Source organism: Loxodonta africana, chromosome 2 (genome assembly GCF_030014295.1).
Source record: "Loxodonta africana isolate mLoxAfr1 chromosome 2, mLoxAfr1.hap2, whole genome shotgun sequence".
NCBI classification, from domain to species: Eukaryota; Metazoa; Chordata; class Mammalia; order Proboscidea; family Elephantidae; genus Loxodonta; species Loxodonta africana.
This window is the reverse complement of record NC_087343.1, coordinates 58667520-58689038: the sequence shown is the minus strand read 5'-3', so window position 1 is coordinate 58689038 and position 21519 is coordinate 58667520. Positions and strand designations below refer to the sequence as shown.

Genomic DNA, 21519 nt, shown 5'->3' with positions numbered 1-21519 from the left:
TGGGGTGCCTTACTCTGGGCCCTTTGGAATCCTCTCCTGATATGTTGTTATGCTAAACTCTCCAGGAACTTCCTCTTCCTTCCCTGCTCAGGAAGAATGAAGAAAGGATCACTAAGCTGGCTGAGGGAAAGCTGTTCTTTTATCGTATTGCCTATTTCAAGTCCCAGAAATATCTGGAGCCCTCAGCCTGGCTTGTCCTTCTGCAAAAGAGTGACTTTGGGAGAAGAGTCACCTGGCCAAGACTGATACGGGTATTTGGTTCCTGTCTTAGTTTTCTAGTGCTGCTATAACAGAAATGCCACAAGTGAACGGCTTAAAAAAAGAGAAATTTATTTTCTCACAGTCTAAAAAAAAAATAGTGACCTAGAAATCCAAATTCAGGGCGTCAGCTCCAGGGGAAGGCTTTCTCTCTCCGTTGGCTCTGGAGGAAAGTCCTTGTCATCAATTTTCCCCTGGTGTAGGAGCATCTTAGCCCAGGGACCCCAGGTTCAAAGGATGCACTCAGCTCTTGGCTCTTCTTGCTAGGTGGTAATGAGGTCCCCCTCCACTCTGCTTGCTTCTTTCTTTTACATCTCAAAAGAGATTAACTCAAGATACAACCTAATCCTGTAGATTGTGTCCTGCCTCATGAACATAACTGCCGGTAATCCTGCCTCATTAAATCATGGGGTAGGATTCACAACACACACATAATCATACCAGGTCACAAAATGGCAGACAACCATACAATATTGGGAATCATGGCCTAGCCAAGTTGACACATTTTTAGGGGACAAAATTCAATCCATATCAGTTCCAGAATGATCCAGACTAGACAGTCATATAATTGTGCTGATTATTTCGCTCTTCCAGTTTGTGTTGTCACAATTTATTGTACGTACAATGCTCATATTTTTCTACCCCACTTGGGGAACCATTAATGAGTATTTGAAAAATGGGCCTGTTCTGGAAAATTCATAGTGGTCTCTGTATGTAGAAATCCCCCCAAAACTCAGCCAAGAGCTCTCTTGCTCATTTCACAGACTGGGAAGTGGGTAAGGATGGGGCTGGGGGATGAACTGCCTAGTGGCTGTGCTACTCAGGAGCTAGAGGCTAGAAGTGCATAAGATTAATTTATCCATACCAAGCACCAATCACTTTACATAAATATCTCATTTGTCTTCACAGCAACTCTATTGAGGTCAGTATTGCTGTTTTTCCTTAAGAACTGGGGCTCAGGGATCTGATCATGGGTGAAGCCAGGTTCCCATTCTCAGGGAGCCTGATTCTAAAGCCAGAGCTTCAGCATTAGAGATACTACACCAACTCTAGCTGGCTAACCTCACCTCATTTTCTGCATCTGTAAAATGGGCCAGAGGGTCTCTAAATCTATTCCTGCTCTACCATTGGTTTATCCTCTATCACTGTTAGGGGTATCTTGTTTCTTAACCCAGATAATGGATGTAAATAAAAGAGGATCATGACACTTTAAAAGAGGATCTTTCACTACTTAAAAAAAAAAAAAAGCCATTGCCGTCCAGTCGATGGGGACCCTACAGGACAGAGTAGAACTGCCTCAGAGGGTTTCCAAGGAGCAGGTGGTGGATTTGAACTGCAGGCCTTAACTGAACTCTTAACCACTGTGCCTCCAGGGCTCCCAGATAATGGATGCAAATGAAAGTGACCCTGACACTTTAAAAGAGGATCTCACTACTACTAGGTATAAATAAGGTGCAAACAAGGTGCCCAATAGGAGAGGACACAAAGATTCCAATTCCAGATGATTGTTTGAACTAGATCTGAGGGTGGGAATGGGGTCCTGAGAGAGAGGCTTCCTCCCCGAAGGATCTGAAGATGCCGCTTACGGGAGAGGCCTTCGGAAGGGCAGCCGAGACCGCCGCAGAGCAAGCGAGGTCAGCTGTGCAGAAAGCGGGCAAACACTTGGACGGGCAGCTGAGGACATGAGGAGAGAGAAATGGAGACGAAGGTTTCAGGATATTCGGGGCTGCCCACTTGGAGTTTTCCGAAGCTGGAGGAGGATTGGTGGATGTCACTTTCATAGTTGACCTTTTAAACCCTGCTCAGGCACTGCTGTCCGGAAAGTGCGGGGATGGGGCTGCGGGGCGGGGCCCTAGGCAAAAGGCCAATAGAGATCCGGTGGACAACTGCGAGATAGGAGAGAGAGGGCTCCCCAGGTTTGGTGAAGGGACTTCTGTAACCCCGGGGCTGCTCTGGGGAGTTCCTGCCAGAACTCTACACCCCTCTGCAGAGCCGGAGTCTAACTCTGGCGAGTGTCGTTCCACGGTTATTTAGTGCTTTACAACCGGGGTTGGTAGAGGAAATAAGAATCGTGAACTTTTCCATCTCCGCTGCCGACAAGGGCAATGGCGGTACCCAGGGATGTGGATGGGTGGGACTCGTCCGCCCCTCCTTCCCTGCCTTCCCGCCGCCGCAGTCGCGGGGCAGCGGCGCCAACTCTCGGCGAAAGGGCGCTCGCGGGCTGGGACCCCGCGCTCTCGGCTCCCGGGGGAAGCCTTGTTGCCAGGTTGAGTTTAACGACTCCGCCCGCACGCAGATTGTCCCGGGCTGAAGGCGCCTTCTCTGGCGCTCAGGCGCGAGCCGCCCCTCCCGCGCGGCGGCCTCGCGCTCCTCCCAGCCCTCCTGCCACCCCGCGGCTCCTCCCCGGCCACGCGCCTTCCCCGACCTCTGAGCCTGCACACTCAGCCGGACCCGACCCGCCGCCTCCGAACAGTCGGCGCGAGGCTCCCGGGCCGAAGCGCGCCCCGAGGCAGGATGCAGGCGTGCAGGGGCGGCGCGGCGGGACGCCGGGCCTTTGACAGCATCTGTCCCAACAGGGTGCTGGAGCTGGCCGGCCGGCCTCTGGGCAAGCCGAGGAAGTTGGAAAGGAAGGTGGGGCCGGGACCCTGGACGGGCGGGGTCTGTGCGCCCCAGGCCCAGGGCTGACCGACGAACACTGTTTCTGTGCCTGGTTAGTTCGCCCCTCCGCAGAAGTTTTTTCCTGGCTGCAGCGGCGGCAGCCGGGTGTCAGCGTACGAAGATCCCGGGGACGCGGGGCCTGCCGAGCTCCCAGGTGAGTCCCGTGGCCCCCCGCGCGTCCCCTCGGGTTTTCCGCGCCGGCTGAGTGCGGCGCTCGCGGTCGGAGGAGCGTCTCCTGCTCTGGCTCTGACGCCCTGGCCGGGGTCCCGGGGCAAGCAATGGCCGGGAGACTTAGGGTTCCGCGGGCGCCTGTCTCTCGGTCTCCCCGCGCAGCCCTCACCACCATAGATCTGCAGGACCTCGCTGACTGCTCCTCGCTACTCGGGTCCGACGCGCCGCCTAGTGGTAACCCCACAACCTCTCAGGTACCACTCCTTTCTCCGGGGCCCACTTCGCCTCACGCAGCTCAAACCCGGAGGGTTCTTTTCCGCAGCCGCTCGGTTCCAGCGGGGAGCACAGGCACACCCGGCTGGTGGGGGAGGCATTGTGCGGGAACCTGATCCTCGGGGATCCGAAATTCTCCCTCCCTCATATGTAACAACGGCCGCTTCCTGGAGCTCTTCTGACCAACTCGGGACAAGGGGCTCGCCTGGAGGGCGCCTTTGCGGAGCCGGTCTCCATTCCCCTCCCCATTCATTCCCTGGAGCTGCAACGAGGAGATGGTGGGTGGGAGAAAAGTTGAGTGCTGGGCATCTGATGTCTGTCCTGTCTTTCCTCCCAGCACCTCCTTCCCGGCTATTCACTAACCGTTTTCATTCCATGGACATCTACCGAGAGTGGAGATCGGTGATTAACTTCTTGCTGAAGACTGGAAAAGTGGAGGAGAGTTTGCATTTGGGGGCAGAGGCAAGAGGGAGAAAGATTCTGGAAGAAATGTGACAGAAAACGCTCTTCCTCTGCAGAGACGACCCCTCAGCAGTTAGGCACTTAAAAAAAAGGCCCTCTTCTCCCTCCTCCAAAGGCTCTCTTCGCTTATCCTCATGGAACAAAGAGACATTTGAATTTGTTTCTTTCCTCCAAAGCCTGTCTTAGTTCCATCCCTCTTCTACCACTTGCCAGGGTTGATGATGCTCCCCCAGGCAGCGGGTGGTATCTCCCAGCACTGGTGTCTGGGAGACCAGAAGCCCGGCTCATCTGTGGGCTATGGAGTGCCCAGAAGGACAGGAGGTCTTAACAGCCCACAGAAGAGTGCCATCTCCAGCTTCCTGGCAGCAAGTGCTGGGCCATGAGGACAGGCCCAGCACAGAACTCTCCAGAAGATGTGACCACCTCCTGGAGCTGGGGTGGTGGTGGCGCAATATTCCTGTGTCTCCCAGGGTCAAGGGCCTCTTGGAACCTTGGGATAGAGCCCATGGGGAGTCAGGATAGGTGGCTGCTGAGAGCAGAGATTGTTAAAGCAAGAGGTGGGAGTGGCTATTACCCTGCAGAGGCTATTTTATTGCTCTTCTTAGACCTAAACCCTTCTTAGACCTGGAGGCTCAAATAAGGGAAGACACTGCCTCAGTATCTTCCACCTGACCCAGGGGCCTGGTTTACTCCCTCACCCCAACATGTTTATTTTGCAAGTAGCAAAAACCAAGCAGACTCTTGCTAAATTAAGTATACAGAATTTTAATTTGACATCATGCCATCTGTGTTAGTCATTTTTGCTGTTGTTGTAGTTACAAAAGTGCTAGATTTTTAAAAATCTAATTGGGAAGGTAGGATTCAAAGTTTCAAGTACAGAGCTCACAGCAGATGGACCAAAAGGTCCAGGATTTTTCCTGGGGAAACCAGAGCTGGTGGAGAGGGAGAGGGGCCCTTAGGGGAATATCCCCTGGAAAGACAACTGACCAGTATGACCAATATGACCACTCTGATCGTATTTCCCAGGCCCCTGCCTGCTGAGGAAGGTGGGTTGAGAGAGGAAGTGCTCCAGAAATGTCTGAGGTCCAGGATGTGTCAAGATGGGGCTTAAAGTGGGAGGAAACATCTCCTGGGCCCCAGTTCCTGAGTTGGCCTCCTGCCTCCTCATGCTAAGTAAGGCCTTTTCCCAAGCCTCTTCTGAGGGAGATCTTTAGCCCATGGAGAATGAGTCTCATTTCTGGCCCCTTCAGCCAGGACAGAACTTGTGCTACATGATTTGTCTGAGGCCCTCAGCTCTTCCGTTCTAAACCATTTCCCCTTATATAGCCTCAGTTCCCAAATGGTTGCAGGGGCCTCCATGCTTCCATCTCTCATCCCCATGGAAAACTGATAAACTTGTCTGTTCTTTGAAATTAGAGTCAGAATAAGTTCCTCTTCTCAGAAATATTTGAATAGTAAAGAAGAAGTGCTGGGAGAAGAGTATGATTAACACAAAGGAATGAATCAGTAATAGTGGAATGTCACTGCAGTCAGTAGAACAGGTATTTCTAATGGGAGTACTGATGCATGCCTCACACCTTGCCCCTTGAGACACTCCTTTCTCCTTCCCAGTGCTGTCTTTGGTGGAAGCCAGACTTTCTCAAATGGAAGATAAACACTAGAGGCAATGAGATTTAGAGTAAAGAGGGTTAAAATAGGCATCAGTTTTCTTGAACAGGAGCTGTGATTCCATCGTTTCCTAGGTGGGTTCTTTTGGGCAACTAAACTCTGAGCTTCAGCTTCTCCATCCAGGAAGAGGAGTCATTTCCCAGCCCTGCCAACTTCCAGGATTGATATGAGGATTAACTGATTCCCTGTAAAAGTTTTGTCAACTGTCAGTGTCCACAAATTAAGGGAATAAAAAGGCTCCCGAGCCATCAGCCTCTTACCACTTACTTCCTCCTCCTCCACCCAGACACACTGCGGGAACCTAGGGGAGCGTCCAGTTCAAGATGCCAGAGGCATATCTTGAAAAGTCAACTCAACCTATTTGAGAAACTGAAAATTATAGTAGGAGCCATCCTTGCTGTGGGCTGAAAGAAGCGCTTTCCATATCATCCCTGACCTCTTAAGTTATAGCCTGCCCTTCTGTTCCTTTATGTAGTGGGCGTGTGTGTGTGTGTGTGCGCGCGCGCGCGCGCGTCTCAACGGGGAACGTGGCTTCAAGTTACTGCTCTGAAGGACCCCACACGCTGTCCGGTCTTGGGAGGAAAGACGGGTGTTCTCACTCTTGGCTCTCTGCTCTAAGGGCGGTAGCACCTCGGCCTGGCCTGTCGGGGGTAAGTCTGAGGGTTAGGTTCTGTCGGCGAGTGAGGAACGCTTGGGGTCTCACGAGGAAGCTGGTTGGCTAGTGACCCGCCAGTGAGGCGGGGCGCGGGGCCGTGAGAGCCGCCGGTGACTCGGCTCTAGAGTGGGGCCACTGCGCCGAGCGCGGAAGGACCGACGCGGGACACAAGGCCTTGAACAGTCTCCGCTCCCAGTGGGATGTGGGGACTGGAGCCTCACGGACCTGGTCCTGGTTCCGTGCGTGCCCTCGCCACCATGGCGGTGCAAGCCTGCTGGGCTCCTTGCCCGGGAGAGAGCTTTGATTTGCAGGTACGAAATTTGGCTGCGAACACTAGTGTGTGCAGATCCGCCGCTGAATCGGGGAGGATGTCTGTCCCTCTAGGACGTGTTCTGCACCCTCCAGACTTGACATTAAATAGTTTACACCTTTGCTTTATTTCAGAGCCATTCCCTGCAAGCGGAGCCGGACTTTGTCGATCTGCAGGATTTCAGAGACACGGTGGATGATCTTATTGCAGGCAAGTCCAGCCTCCTTGCAGTTAAACAGCGGCCAGGGTGTCCCACACCCCAGATTTCGTGGCCATGAAATACCCCAGCCAGCTGTCAGTGACTCGTCAGCAACAACTCAAAGAGTCAGGCTCTTTCACAGTTAGCCTCCTCTCCCCGCCACCCGCTCCTTAATGCAGAAGATGAACGGCTGGATCTGGAGCTTTCTCGGTTCGCCCAGGGCGTTCTAGCAGAGGGAGCCCACGCTGTGGTGCGGTGAGGGAGCGGTGGAGTGAAGGAATGTGGACAAGAGCGAAGGCCCTGTGTCACTCTTCCAGGCCCATGCAAATTTGCCCTGGCCACCATGAAGGGTCAGTTCAGTTCATATCAATTCAGTAGACAAAAATTGAGTGCCCACTGTGTGTGTACAGGATAAATCAGGGAGGGCCTGGGGACGGTAGCTGTAACGGAGTGAGGGATGCTGTAGTCAATAAAGAGAAACTTCCCCCATAAACCCCTTACCGGCGTGGTGTTTCGCCCCCCACCCCCGACGCAGGGCACAGGTCAGAGGCTGTAAACCCAGCTCTCGCTCTTTCCCTCAGACTCGTCCTCTTTGATGTCACCCCCCTTGGTCGATGGAGACTTCCCCTTCTCGCCCTGTGATGTGTCGCCGTTCGGAGCCTGCCTGTCCCCGCCGCTAGACCCGCGGGCACTGCCATCACCGCCGCTGTGCCCTCCAGACGTGCCCCCGCCGGAGCAGTACTGGAAGGAGGTGGCCGACCAGAACCAGAGGGCGTTGGGGGATGCGCTCGTGGAGAATAACCAAGTAGGCGGCCAGGAATCCTGGGGCGGGGGCAGAGGGATGGGCGCAAGTGGTGGTCACCCTGGCCGCGCGCCAGGGCACAGGTGCGCCCCTGCGGACGTCAGAACCAGTGAACCGGCTGGTGGTCTTAGACTTAGCTGCTGTTGCTCCAGCGGCTCCGCCTCAGCTTCCACTGCGCTGTAAGGTTTTCTAAAAGGGCCTCCGATAATTTTTGAGAGCTTTCTAAGTGCCTGGCATTGTGCTTATAAATTTACTTTCTACTCTCGTTTAATATTCACAACCACCTGTGGAGGTAGGTACAAGCCTCATTTTACAGAGACGGAAAAGAGGCATCGGAAGGTTGAACTTTATATCTGGATTAGAATCTAGATCTGCATGTTGCCCAAGTCGAGGATTAATTTCTATACATTTTGTCGAAATGCTTGGTAAAAAAAAAGCCAAAGAACCGATTATTATTTTCACCTGTGTAATGCCCTTGTGTCCCTAGTTCCTGACAAGACGTTAGGATCTGGGTTTATTTCATGCAGAACATGCAGACGAGACCGAGCACGGTGGCCTACCGGTGAATGTTTGGGTCTCCTCTCCCTGCAGCTGCACGTGACGCTGACCCAGAAGCAGGAGGAGATTGCCTCACTCAAAGAGCGGAACGTGCAGTTGAAGGAACTAGCCAGCCGGACCCGGCACCTGGCCTCGGTACTGGATGTAAGTGAGGCACAGGCATGCAAGACTCTGCAGGACGTCGGAACTGTTCCTGTGCACCCCCTACCCCACTGCCGGTGTTGGGACCTGGCGAGGCGGGAGGTGGAGGGCGGCTAGGGAGAAGCAGGGCGAACCTCTGGAAGTTCGCTGAGCCACCTGCAGGGGGCGCGTAAACCGCGCCGAGTCTGCGCGGTGTGCTGCGCGCTTGGGTCGCCTTTGAGCTTCTGCGTCCCAGCTGGTCCCGGAGCCGCCCCCTTCACGTGTCTCAGTGCACTCCTGCCCCATCTTTCTCAGAAGCTGATGATCACGCAGTCTCGGGACTGCTGGGCGGCGGCAGAGCCCTTCCAGCTCAAGGCGACGACCAAAAGGAGCCTGGAGGAGCTGTTCAGTGCTGCCGGCCAGGATTGTGCCGAAGTGGACGCCATCCTAAGGGAGATTTCCGAGCGCTGTGATGAAGCCCTGCAGAGCCACGACCCCAAGCGGCCGCGGCTGCAGGCGGAGCCCGCGAGCACCGACGGCAGGCCCGGGAACTTGCACGGCGCCTTCCGTGGGCTGCGGACTGACTGCAGCCGGAGCGCGCTGAACCTGAGCCACAGCGAACTGGAGGAGGGCGGCTCGTTCAGTACCCCCATACGCAGCCACAGCACCATCCGCACTCTCGCCTTCCCCCAGGGCAACGCCTTCACCATTCGGACAGCCAGTGGGGGTTACAAATTCCGCTGGGTCCCCAGTTGAACTGGGACACCGTCCCCTAAAACCTGCTCTTTAATATTCCAACTGAAGCGTCTGGCAGCTGAGCGGGAGTAGCTGGGACTGTTTCCTGAACCTGGCTACTCAAAACAACTCTCTCTGCAAGGCAGATGCCACCCTGGAACTTTTTAAAATTTTTTTCAGGAACAAAAACGTCTTGATAATATTGTAATTGATACAGCAGCGTATTTAAAGTTCTGGTACAAAATATCCTATAGTCCTTCCCCTTTTCACTGCAAAATATAGAGAGTCAATTTTTAAAGTATTTATTTTTAGCAGCTTTGAATTATGTTCTTTAGAGCTGGAAGAGACTGAGAAACGACTTAGTTACTTTTATATTTAAATTATGCCCGAGTTTTATAAGAAGAAAACGGATGCTCCAAAGGTTAAGTCATTTTCCACAATAGGAGCCCTTTCTGGAAACTTCCAATTGCTCTCACTCTTCATTTACAGGTTGTGGGCACAGAAGACAGGTCTCTGGATGAATGTTTCAGTATATCATTGAACTTCCCCAAGTGCTGAACGTTACTCTTGAAAACTTTTTTTCCAACTGCCAGAGGCAATGAAGTAAACATGCAGGTTTTCAGCCAATGAGCTATCAAAAAATAGGTGCTAAACACATTTATTTTAAACGATCCTTCATATAATTCTGTGACATTTGTGGAAAATGTTATAGCATTTATATATTCAATTTTATTTGTGCATACAGAATAACCACTAGAAAAACGAACTTAATAAGAAATCTGTGTCATCTTAAGGAAATGGCATTTACCACACGAGGCAGCGCTCACCCTTTTTTGCCAGAAGCTGCGTGGAAATGTTAGAACTTTAAGTTCCATGGATAAAACTCAAGTGCTCATGAACGTTTTACATTCCTTGGCTTGATCTTCTAAGAAAATTTACATGTTATACAGTCCCTTTACTTTGACTTTTCTAAAATTCCCTTTTGTCTGGGGTTCTTATACTCTTTTGAAATTATGTGAGTGGCCTATGTCAAGCAGTGATTTGTTCCCGACCCCCACAGTTCTCAACATGAGGGCTCCTTTTTGCATTTGAGGGCTCATCTTGGGCAAGTTTCCAATCCTGTTACACCTCATTGCTGGTTCTATCTGAGTGGAGATATCAGGTAACAGGTGAGTTGGGTAGTGTGGTGGAACCTGCTCCTCCAGTTTGTCATGTGTAATGTTATCTGTATTTAAATAGCTGTTTAGAAAGAAAATAGATCACATTTCCTCATATTTCACCTAACAGGTCAACTCTTAAAAAAATACAGTGGATGGTCCAGACTTTTCCACACACTGGCTCAAATAGAAAGTTATTGCAGTTCAGGATCAGAAGAAAAGAAAAACATCTTAACCCAACTTGAAAAACAATTGTTTTGTCAAAAGGAGTCCTTTTCCTCTTCACTCCGAAATTGTCGTTGTTAGGTGCCATTGAGTCGGTTCCAACTTGTAGCGACCCCTATGTACAACAGACTGAAACACTGCCTGGTCCTGCACCATCCTCACAACCATTGCTATGTTTGAGCTCATTGCTGCAGCCACTGGGTCGATCCATCTTGTTGACTATTTTCATAATGCATAAACTTCAGTGACTGAAAATTTAAAAATTATATATATTTATATGTATTTTTTGTTTGACTTATGCTTGGATTTTTAAAAATTTACACTTCTTACTACCTTTCGGATTTCATCCTTATAATTGTCATGTCAACCATCAGCTCCTCTAACTGCCTAAGCATCTAACATTTCTGGGGGTAAAATCTCTCCTGTGAACTAATGGCACAAATTATCAATTTTGCATCAGTTAGCAGTAGTAGAATTTAAAAATGATTAGATTAATTCATTCGTTCAGTAGATATTTATTGACTGTTACTGAGAATCTCAGTGATATAGGTACTAAGGAAATAGCAGCGAAAGAACAAAACATGAAGACCTGCCCTCCTGGAGCTTACTTTCTCCTGGGAAATGATATATAAAGAGCTATGAAGGAAAATGAACAACAGTAATGAGGACAGAGACTGTCAGCGGCAGGGGATACTATTTTATATAGGGAGGCCTGGTCAGGGAAATTCCCCCTGAAGGTGACCATTTGAGCAGAGATCTGAGAAAGTGAAGGAATAAGCCCTATGGGTATCTGGGGATAGAGCATTCCAGGCAGAGGGAATAAGCAAAGGCTCTGAGGGCAAGTGTGCCTAACTGTTCCAGGAACAGCAAGAAGGCTAGTGTGACTAGAGCCAAGTGAACAGGGGAAAAATGGCGGATAATAAGGTGAAAAATATACCATCGCCCTTCTAGGCCTTTGTGAGGACTTTGACTTTATTCTGAGTGAGATGGGAGTGTTAGAGTTTTTCAGCAGAGGAGTCACAGGATCACACTTACATTTTAAATGGAGTGCTCTAGTTTCTTTGGGAGAATTGGAGTGGGGGTAGTCATGGGGAGGCAAGAGAAGCCCATCTAGAGACAAATGGAATAATCTCAGTGAGGAATAATGATAATTTATACCAAGGTGGCTGTGGTAGGCAGAATACCAAAAAAACCAAATTCGTTGCCGTCGAGGCACTTGCAAATCATAGACCCTATAGGTCGGAGTAGAACTGCCCCATAGGGTTTCCAAGGAGCAACTGGTGGATTCGACCTGCCGAACCTTTGGTTAGCAGCTGTAGCTCTTAACCATTACACCCCCAGGGCTATAGGGTCACTATGAGTTGGAATCAACTTGATGGGAATGGGTTTGGTTTTTTGGGGGTTAAAAGATGTTTATGTAGTAATCCCTGGAACCTATGAAAATGTTATGTTACTTGACAAAGGGGAATTAAGTTATAATGTTATGCAAATGATTCTTGTGAGTTAGGATTGAGTTTTAATGATAAAATCATATCCATACTCAAAAAGGGTTATATTTCAAACAGTTGGCAGTAAAGACAATATGCTTGGAAAAGTTATGTTAGATGACTTAGAAGATGGCTTCAGCAATGATGAAGAGGTTGATGTAAAGAGTCTGAATATAATTGTTCATGAAATGTGTGAAGGAAGCTTAATTTAATTGGTCCTTTTACATGGGAGAAGGGATTAACATCTAGCCCTAATTTCTCTAATTAACTAAAAACAAACGAACAAAAAAAAAACCAAAGCTGTTGCCGGTGAGTTATTCCGACTCGTAGTAACCCAACAGGACAGAGTAGAACTGCCCCATGGGGTTCCTAAGAATGTAATCTTTTGGAAGCAGAGTGCCACATCTTTCTCCCATGGAGCAGTTGGTGGGTTTTAACCACCAACCTTTCAGTTAGCACCCAAGTACCTAACCACTGTGCTAGCAGGGCTCCCTAATTAACAGGTCACATATAAGAATAATATGATTAACACTTTAAGTTGAAGAGTTACTATATTATTATTTTATAATATTAACTAATGATATTTTCAATCTATATTTTTAAAATAATTTATTTTGTTGTTGTTAGAAATATAGCAAAACCTACATCAATTCAACAGTTTCTACATGCGTGTCTATATTTTACCTAAAGGAAGACTAAGGCAGTGCAATGATAGCTAAAGAATTAAAAATTATTTGGAGCAAGATGTAAAAAGAATCATTGGCTGGGTGACCTTGCAGGTCATATAACTGAATCTAACCTGTTCATCTCACCGTGTCAGCCTTAGAGTGGATGCTATGGGCTGAAATCTGTGTCCGAGCGATGATACCTCAGCTTCAGCGTAGGGCTTTATGGGACATGCATTTAAGAATTCCAGTTTAGTGGCAGTAGTTCCCACTGTAATTCCTGACCTGCAGAGAAGAGCAATCACTGAGCTCTTCTAAGATGTTGAAACTCCCCTCACAAATTTATTCCTCACAGTTGTGGTGAAAGGTGTGCCCTCTAGCCCCTGCTGGGGTGGGTGAGCAAGTCTTACATGATAAACCTACTCTAACATTAAAATCTCCCTACGTCTTTGGATACCTTCTTAAACAGTATACCAAGGCAGTTCTGGCATTTCTGCTTCATTTATGTAGGCCACCTTTTGGTCCATGTTTCAGTCAACCAATCAGACTGTTAGAGCCCTTTTCTAACCCCTCAAGCTGAAACAGTGAATCTAGAACTTCTGCTTAGTGGGTCCGTATTAATAAATTCAGCCTAATCCAAGTTTGTGTTCCCTCCACCATTATCCAACAACTTTACTGATTATTGCCACACGTATTCATCAAATTCCTATCTGTATAAATTAGAAAAATCATGTGGTTCTTTTGGAGTATATCATATCTCTTCATGTGTCACATTTTCTACCTCACTTTTCTGGGTCTACTGAGACGTGAGTCTAGTTATAGATCTAGAAGCAAACACAGGTGATAGTAGTGGGTCTTGATGAGAATCAGCAGTGCCTTGCAAGACCACTGTCTCAGGTGAAGCTAGTACAGGTTCCTCAGGCAAAACAGGGTTAATTTTCATAGATGGAGGTGGAAGGGCTGCTTTTCCTGGCAAAGAAGGCTCAGCAGAATTTAGGGACTACATGTTCCCAGCTTCATCAGGATCTGTTCATACGTTCCAATTCCAATATTCAGGATACCCACCTCTCCCAATCAATGCTTTCACATCAGACACGGTTCGAGGTTGAGAATTCAATTTGTGTTGTAATTCAGCCACTTGTAGGGCGAGACTCTGAGTTTGGTTTTCAGCAATCTCAGCTCTATATAGCAATAGAGATGTGAAACCCTGGTGGTGTAGTGGTTCAGCTACAGCTGCTAACCAAAAGATCAGCAGTTCGAATCCACCAAGGGCTCCTTAGAAACCCTATGGGGCAGTTCTACTCTGTCCTATAGGGTCTCTATGAGTTGGAATCAACTTGACGGTAACGGGTTTTTTTTTTTTTTTTTTTTCGTTTATCAAATACTTGTAAAAGACAAGGTTCTGGGTAATCATATATCTGATACCTTAGAACATTTTTGCCAAACTGACAAGTATAATGACGAAAGTTTCTATATAACTTTATATAGAAAAATCTTATGGTTACAAAACATAAGATTTTTCTATATAAAGTTATATAGAAACTTTCAGGTCATTTATGCATCACTTGAGCTGGAAATTTGAAGCCCTGCGCTCATGATTTTTTTCCCCTCATTTTGTGCAGTGAAATTAGCAGCAACCAGCCAATGTCATTATACTTGTCAGTTTGGCAAAAATGTTCTAAGGTATCAGATATATGATTACCCAGAACCTTGTCTTTTACAAGTATTTGATAAACAAAAAAAACAAAACAAAAAAACCCAAACCCGTTACCGTCAAGTTGATTCCAACTCATAGAGACCCTATAGGACAGAGTAGAACTGCCCCATAGGGTTTCTAAGGAGCCCTTGGTGGATTCGAACTGCTGATCTTTTGGTTAGCAGCTGTAGCTGAACCACTACACCACCAGGGTTTCACATCTCTATTGCTATATTGGATGGATTACATCTCAACATAAAGAAAACAAAAATCCTCACAACTGGACCAATAAGCAACATCATGATAAACGGAGAGGCGATTGAGGTTGTCAAGGATTTTATTTTACTTGGATCCACAATCAATACCCATGGAAGTAGCAGTCAAGAAATCAAAAGACTCATTGCACTGGGCAAATTGGCTACAAAAGACCTATTTAAAGTGATGAAAAAAAGGATGTCACCTTGAGGACTAAGGTACCCCTGACCCAAGCCATGGTATTTTCAGTAGTGTCATATGCATGTGAAAGCTGGAGAATGAATAAGGAAGACCGAAGAAGAATTGACGCCTTTGAATTGTGGTGTTGGAGAAGAATATTGAATATACCGTGGACTGCCAAAAGAACAAACAAATGTGTCTTGGAAGAACTACAGAATGCTCTTTAGAAGCAAGAATGGAGAGACTAGTCTTACATACTTTGAACATGTTATCAGGAGGGATCAGCCCCTAGTGAAGGACATCATGCTCAGGAAAGTAGTGTGTGAGCAAAAAAGAGGAAGACCCTCAACAAGATGGGTTGACACAGTGGCTGCAACAATGGGTTCAAGCATAGCAACAATTGTGAGGATGACACAGGACCTGGCAGTGTTTCCTTCTGTTGTGCATAGGGTCACTATGAATTGGAACCGACTCGATGGCACCTACCAACAACAAGAACATTGCCACATCATACTTTGTACTATCAGTGCCCTCTTTCTTACTAGAAATAGAGTCATTAGTCCCTTTAAGTTTAACCAGATTTGAGAACCAATTCTAGAAACTTCAGAATCAATTCAGAAAACTCATTCTTAAGATTCTGTTCCTCTAGAAGCACTCTCAATACCAAAAGCTGTCTTAGGGTTCTCCAGAGAAACAGAACCAATAATATCTGTATCTATTTACCTACCTATTGAAAGATTTTTTTTTAATTTTATTTATTTTGCTGTTGAGAATATACACAGCAAAACAAACACCACTTCAACTGTTTCTACATGTACAATTCAGTGACACTGATTGGGTTCTTCAGGTTGTACAGCCATTCTTCCCTTCTTTTTCTGAGTTGTTCCTCCCCCGTTAACAAATTCACTCCCCTCTAAGGTTTCCATCTGATCTTTCGAGTTGCAATTGTCAATTTGACCCCGTATAGATAGTTCTTAAAACAGCATAATGCTCACAGCAGACCTTTTTTTTTTTTTAATAATTTTTATTGTGCTTTAAGTTTACAAATCAAGTCAATCTGTCACATGTAAGCTTATATACACCTTACTACATACTCCCATTTACTCTCCCCCTAATGAGTCAGCCCGCTCCCTTCTTCCAGTCTCTCCTTTCATGACCCTGTTGCCAGTTTCTAACCCTCTCTACCCTCCCATCTCCCCTCCAGACAGGAGATGTCAACACAGTCTCAAGTGTCCACCTGATACAAGTAGCTCACTCTTCATCAGCATCTCTCTCCAGCCCATTGTCCAGTCCCTTCCATGTCTGATGAGTTGTCTTCGGGAATGGTTCCTGTCCTGGGCCAACAGAAGGTTTGGGGACCATGACCGCTGGGATTCTTCTAGTCTCAGTCAGACCATTAAGTCTGGTCTTTTTATGAGAATTTGGGGTCTGCATCCCACTGTTGTCCTGCTCCCTCAGAAGTTCTCTGTTGTGTTCGCTGTCAGGGCAGTCATCGGTTGTGGCCGGGCACCATCTAGTTCTTCTGGTCTCAGGATGATGTAAGTCTCTAGTTCATGTGGCCCTTTCTGTCTCTTGGGCTCATAGTTATCGTGTGACCTTGGTGTTCTTCATTCTCCTTTGATCCAGATGGGTTGAGACCAATTGATGCATCTTAGATGGCCGCTTGTTAGCCTTTAAGACCCCAGACGCCACACTTCTAAGTGGGATGCAGAATGTTATCATAATAGAGTTTATTATGCCAACCGACTTGGAAATCCCCTTAAGCCATAGTCCCCAAACCCCCACCTTTGCTTTTGGTCCAGTCCAGTTGAGCTGACCTTCCCTGTATTGAGTATTGTCCTTCCCTTCACCTAAAGCAGTTCTTATCTAAAAAAAAAAAAAAATTATCTAGTAACCAGTAAATAACCCTCTCCCACCCTCCCTCCCCCCTCTCATAACCACAAAAGAATGTGTTCTTCGCGGTTTATGCTATTTCTCAAGAACTTATAATAGTGGTCTTATACAGTATTTGTCCTTTTGCATCTGACTAATTTCACTCAGCATAATGCCTTCCAGATTCCTGCATGTTATGAAATGTTTCACAGATTCGTCACTGTTCTTTATCGATGCGTAGTATTCCATTGTGTGAATGTACCATAATTTATTTAACCATTCATCTATTGATGGACACCTTGGTTGCTTCCAGCTTTTTGCTATTGTAAACAGTGCTGCAATAAATATGGGTGTGCGTATATCTATTCATGTAAAGGCTCTTATTTCTCTAGGGTACATTCCGAGGAGTGGGATTTCTGGGTTGTATGGTAGTTCTATTTCTAACTTTTTAAGAAAACGCCAGATAGATTTCCAAAGTGGTTGTACCATTTTACATTCCCACCAGCAGTGTATAAGAGTTCCAATCTCTCCGCAGCCCCTCCAACATTTATTCTTTTGTGTTTTTTGGATTAATGCCAGCCTTGTTGGAGTGAGATGGAATCTCACCATGGTTTTAATTTGCATTTCTCTAATGGCTAATGATTGAGAGCATTTTCTCATGTGTCTGTTAGCAGCCTGAATATCCTCTTTAGTGAAGTGCGTGTTCATATCCCTTGCCCACTTTTTGATTGGGTTGTTTGTCTTTTTGTGGTTGAGTTTTAACAGAATCATACAGACTTTAGAGATCAGGCGCTGGTCAGAGATGTCATAGCTGAAAATTTTTTCCCAGTCTGTAGGTGGTCTTTTTACTCTTTTGGTGAAGTCTTTAGATGAGCATAGGCGTTTGATTTTTAGGAGCTCCCAGTTATCTGCTTTCTCTTCGTCATTTTTAGTAATGTTTTGTATTCTGTTTATGCCTTGTATTAGGGCTCCTAGGGTTGTCCCTATTTTTTCTTCCATGATTTTTATCGTTTTAGTCTTTATGTTTAGGTCTTTGATCCACTTGGAGTTAGTTTTTGTGCATGGTGTGAGGTATGGGTCCTGTTTCATTTTTTTGCAAATGGATATCCAGTTATGCCAGCACCATTTGTTAAAAAGACTATCATTTCCCCAATTAACTGACACTGGTCCTTTGTCAAATATCAGCTGCTCATATGTGGATGGATTTATATCTGGGTTCTCAATTCTGTTCCATGGGTCTATGTGCCTGTTGTACCAGCATCAGGCTGTTTTGACTACTGTGGCTGTATAATAGGTTCTGAAATCAGGTAGAGTGAGGCCTCCCACTTTCTTCTTCTTTTTCAGTAATGCTTTACTTATCCGAGGCTTCTTTCCCTTCCATATGAAGTTGGTGATTTGTTTCTCCATCACTTTAAAAAATGTCACTGGAATTTGGATCGGAAGTGCGTTGTATGTATAGATGGCTTTTGGTAGAATAGACATTTTTACTATGTTAAGTCTTCCTATCCATGAGCAAGGTATGTTTTTCCACTTATGTAGGTCCTTTTTAGTTTCGTGCACTAGTACTTTGTAGTTTTCTTTGTATAGGTCTTTCACATCTTTGGTAAGATTTATTCCTAAGTATTTTATCTTCTTGTTGGCTACCGTGAATGGTATAGATTTGGTGATTTCCTCTTGTTGATGTAGAGGAATCCAAGTGATTTTTGTATGTTTATCTTATAACCTGAGACTCTGCCCAACTCTTCTATTAGTTTCAGTAGTTTTCTGGAGGATTCCTTAGGGTTTTCTGTGTATAAGATCATGTCATCTGCAAATAGAGATAATTTTAATTCTTCCTTGCCAATCTGGATGCCCTTTATTTCTTTGTCTAGCCTAATTGCTCTGGCTAGGACCTCTAGCACAATGTTGAATAAGAGTGGTGATAAAGGGCATCCTTGTCTGGTTCACGTTCTCAAGGGAAATGCTTTCAGGCTTTCTCCATTTAGAATGATGTTGGCTGTTGGCTTTGTATAGATGCCCTTTATTATGTTGAGGAATTTTCCTTCAATTCCTATTTTGCTGAGAGTTTTTATCATGAATGGGTATTGGACTTTGTCGAATGCCTTTTCTGCATCAATTGATAAGATCATGTGGTTTTTGTCTTTTGTCTTATTTATATGGTGGATTACATTAATGGTTTTGCTAATATTAAACCAACTTTGCATACCTGGTATAAATCCCACTTGGTCGTGGTGGATTATTTTTTTGATATGTTGTTGAATTCTATTGGCTAGAATTTTGTTGAGGATTTTTGCATCTATGTTCATGATGGATATAGGTCTGTAATTTTCTTTTTTTGTGGTGTCTTTACCTGGTTTTGGCATCAGGGATATGGTGGCTTCATAGAATGAGTTGGGTAGTATTCCATCCTTTTCTATGCTTTGAAATACCTTTAGTAGTAGTGGTGTTAACTCTTCTCTGAAAGTTTGGTAGAACTCTGCAATGAAGCCTTCCGGGCCAGGGCTTTTTTTTTGTTGGGAGTTTTTTGATTACCTTATCAATCTCTTTTTTTGTTATGGGTCTATTTAGTTGTTCTACTCCTGATTGTGTTAGTTTAGGTAGGTAGTGTTTTTCTAGGAATTCATCCATTCCTTCTAGGTTTGCAAATTTGTTAGAGTACAATTTTTCCTAATAATCTGATATGATTCTTTTAATTTCAGTTGTGTCTGTTGTGATGTGGCCCATCTCGTCTCTTATTCGGGTTATTTGTTTCCTTTCCTGTGTTTCTTTAGTCAGTCTGGCCAATGGTTTATCAATTTTGTTAATTTTTTCGAAGAACCAGCTTTTGGCTTTGTTAATTCTTTCAATTGTTTTTCTGTTCTCTAATTCATTTAGTTCAGCTCTAATTTTTATTATTTGTTTTCTTCTGGTGCCTAATGGGTTCTTTCGTTGCTCACTTTCTATTTGTTCAAGTTGTAGGGACAGTTCTCTGATTTTGGCTCTTTCTTCTTTTTGTATGTGTGCATTTATCGATATAAATTGACCTCTGAGCACTGCTTTTGCTGTGTCCCAGAGGTTTTGATAGGAAGTGTTTTCATTCTCGTTGCATTCTATGAATTTCTTTATTCCCTCCTTAATGTCTTCTATAACCCAGTCTTTTTTGAGCAGGGTATTGTTCAGTTTCCAAGTATTTGATTTCTTTTCCCTGATTTTTCTGTTATTGATTTCCACTTTTATGGCCTTGTGGTCTGAGAAGATGCTTTGTAATATTTCGATGTTTTGGATTCTGCAAAGGTCTGTTTTATGACCTAATATGTAATCTATTCTAGAGAATGTTCCATGTGCACTAGAAAAAAAAGTGTATTTTGCAGCTTTTGGGTGGAGTGTTCTGTATAGGTCTATGAGGTCAAGTTGGTTGATTGTAGCAATTATGTCTTCCGTGTCTCTATTGAGCTTCTTACTGGAAGTCCTGTCCATTCCCGAAAGTGGTGTGTTGAAGTCTCCTACTATAATTGTGGAGGTGTCTATCTCACTTTTCAGTTCTGTTAAAGTTTGTTTTATGTATCTTGCAGCCCTGTCATTGAGTACATAAATATTTAATATGGTTATATCTTCCTGGTCAATTGTGCCTTTAATCATTATGTAGTGTCCTTCTTTATCCTTTGTGGTGGATTTAACTTTGAAGTCTATTTTGTCAGAAATTAATATTGCTACTCCTGCTCTTTTTTGATTGTTGTTTGCTTGATATATTTTTTTCCATCCTTTGAGTTTTAGTTTGTTTGTGTCTCTAAGTCTAAGGTGTGTCTCTTGTAGGCAGCATATAGATGGATCGTGTTTCTTAATCCAGTCTGAGACTATTTCTCTCTTTATTGGTGCATTTAGTCCATTTACATTCAGGGTAATTATAGATAAGAATGTGTTTAGTGCTGTGATTTTGATGCCTTTTTGTGTGTGTTGTTGACAATTTCATTTTTCCACTTACTTTTTTGTGCTGAGATGTTTTTCTTTGTAAATTGTCTGTTCCTTATTTTCATAGTAGTCGAATTTATGTTTGCTGAGTCGCTATGTTTTTCTTGGTTTTTCTTTTGAGTTATGGAATTGTTAGACCTCTTTGTGGTTACCTTAATATTAAGGCAGACCTTTTTTACTAGTTAAGCTAAACTTAGGTTTTAAGAAGACTTCAGAGAATATTTTTGGTTTATGGTTCAAAGATTATCTCAGGGCAATACTTTCATGGGTTTGTCCAATCTTCCTAGCTCCTGAAGTCTGAAGTCCATGAGAATTTGAAATTCTGTTCTACATTTTTCCGCCTTTTAATCAGAATTCTTCTTTAGAATCTTTTATCAAAATGTTCATTAATGATAGCCATATAGAAAGATTTATTTTAAGAAATTCGCTCATGCGATTATAAGGGCTGGCAAGTCCAATATCTGTAGGTCAGGTGACAGGTCAGAAACTCCAGCAGTTTTGTGTCTGGAATTATTAGGCCAGCTGGTGTGCTGGAAATTCCAGCAGGATGTCTATTTATAGTCTTGAGGCAGAATCCTTCTCCCTCAAAAATCTCAGCTTCTGCTCTTATGGTCTTCAACTGATTGGATAAGCCCCACCACATTATAGAGGGTAATCTGCTTTACTAAGGTCAACTGATTTAAATGTTAATCACATGTAACTACTTCATAGCAACATCTAGACTAGTGTTTGACCAAACAACTGGGCACCATAGCCTAGCCAAGTTGATACATAAAATTAACCATCACACATATTTATGCAATACAAGTTATCAGTTTGTTTTAGTTTTCTACTGCTGCTATAAGAAATTAGAACAAATTTAGTGGCTTTAAAACAAGTCAAATTTATTCTCATAGTTCTGTAGGTCAGAAGACCAAGTTGGTTCTTTTGGTTTCTGTGCTCCAGGTTCCACAAGTTGAAGTCAAGGTGTTGGCTGGTTGGGCTTTTACTGGGAGGCTCTGGGAAGAATCCATTTTCAAGTGTATTCAGATTGTTGGCAGAATCCAACTTCTAGTGGTTGTAGGACTAAGGCCCCTGTTTCCTTGATTGCTGCAAACTGGAGGGCTTGTCTTTCCTTCTAGAGGCCTTCCTCTGATCCTTTATATGGGCCCCTACATCTCAAAGC

At 45.1% G+C, this 21519-nt stretch overlaps 1 protein-coding gene across 1 annotated transcript; it reads left to right on the top strand.

Annotated features, from left to right (window-relative positions):
* The first annotated feature begins 2772 nt into the window (after positions 1 to 2772).
* Positions 2773 to 8927, top strand: MCIDAS (multiciliate differentiation and DNA synthesis associated cell cycle protein). Its single transcript, XM_003408037.4, has 7 exons — positions 2773 to 2889; positions 2974 to 3070; positions 3250 to 3341; positions 6590 to 6665; positions 7236 to 7459; positions 8048 to 8158; positions 8450 to 8927. Exons 1-7 carry the CDS (start codon positions 2773 to 2775, stop codon positions 8888 to 8890), a joined length of 1158 nt encoding a protein of 385 aa, XP_003408085.1. The 3' UTR covers positions 8891 to 8927.
* Positions 8928 to 21519: the final 12592 nt, after the last annotated feature.

Bases quoted from the DNA above. Each gene is read 5' to 3' on its own strand.
- MCIDAS (XM_003408037.4), top strand. From the start codon at position 2,773: ATGCAGGCGTGCAGGGGCGGCGCGGCGGGACGCCGGGCCTTTGACAGC. The intron at 3,071-3,249 runs GTGAGTCCCGTG...CTCCCCGCGCAG, and splicing joins GGGGCCTGCCGAGCTCCCAG to CCCTCACCACCATAGATCTG. The intron at 6,666-7,235 runs GCAAGTCCAGCC...TCTTTCCCTCAG, and splicing joins GGTGGATGATCTTATTGCAG to ACTCGTCCTCTTTGATGTCA.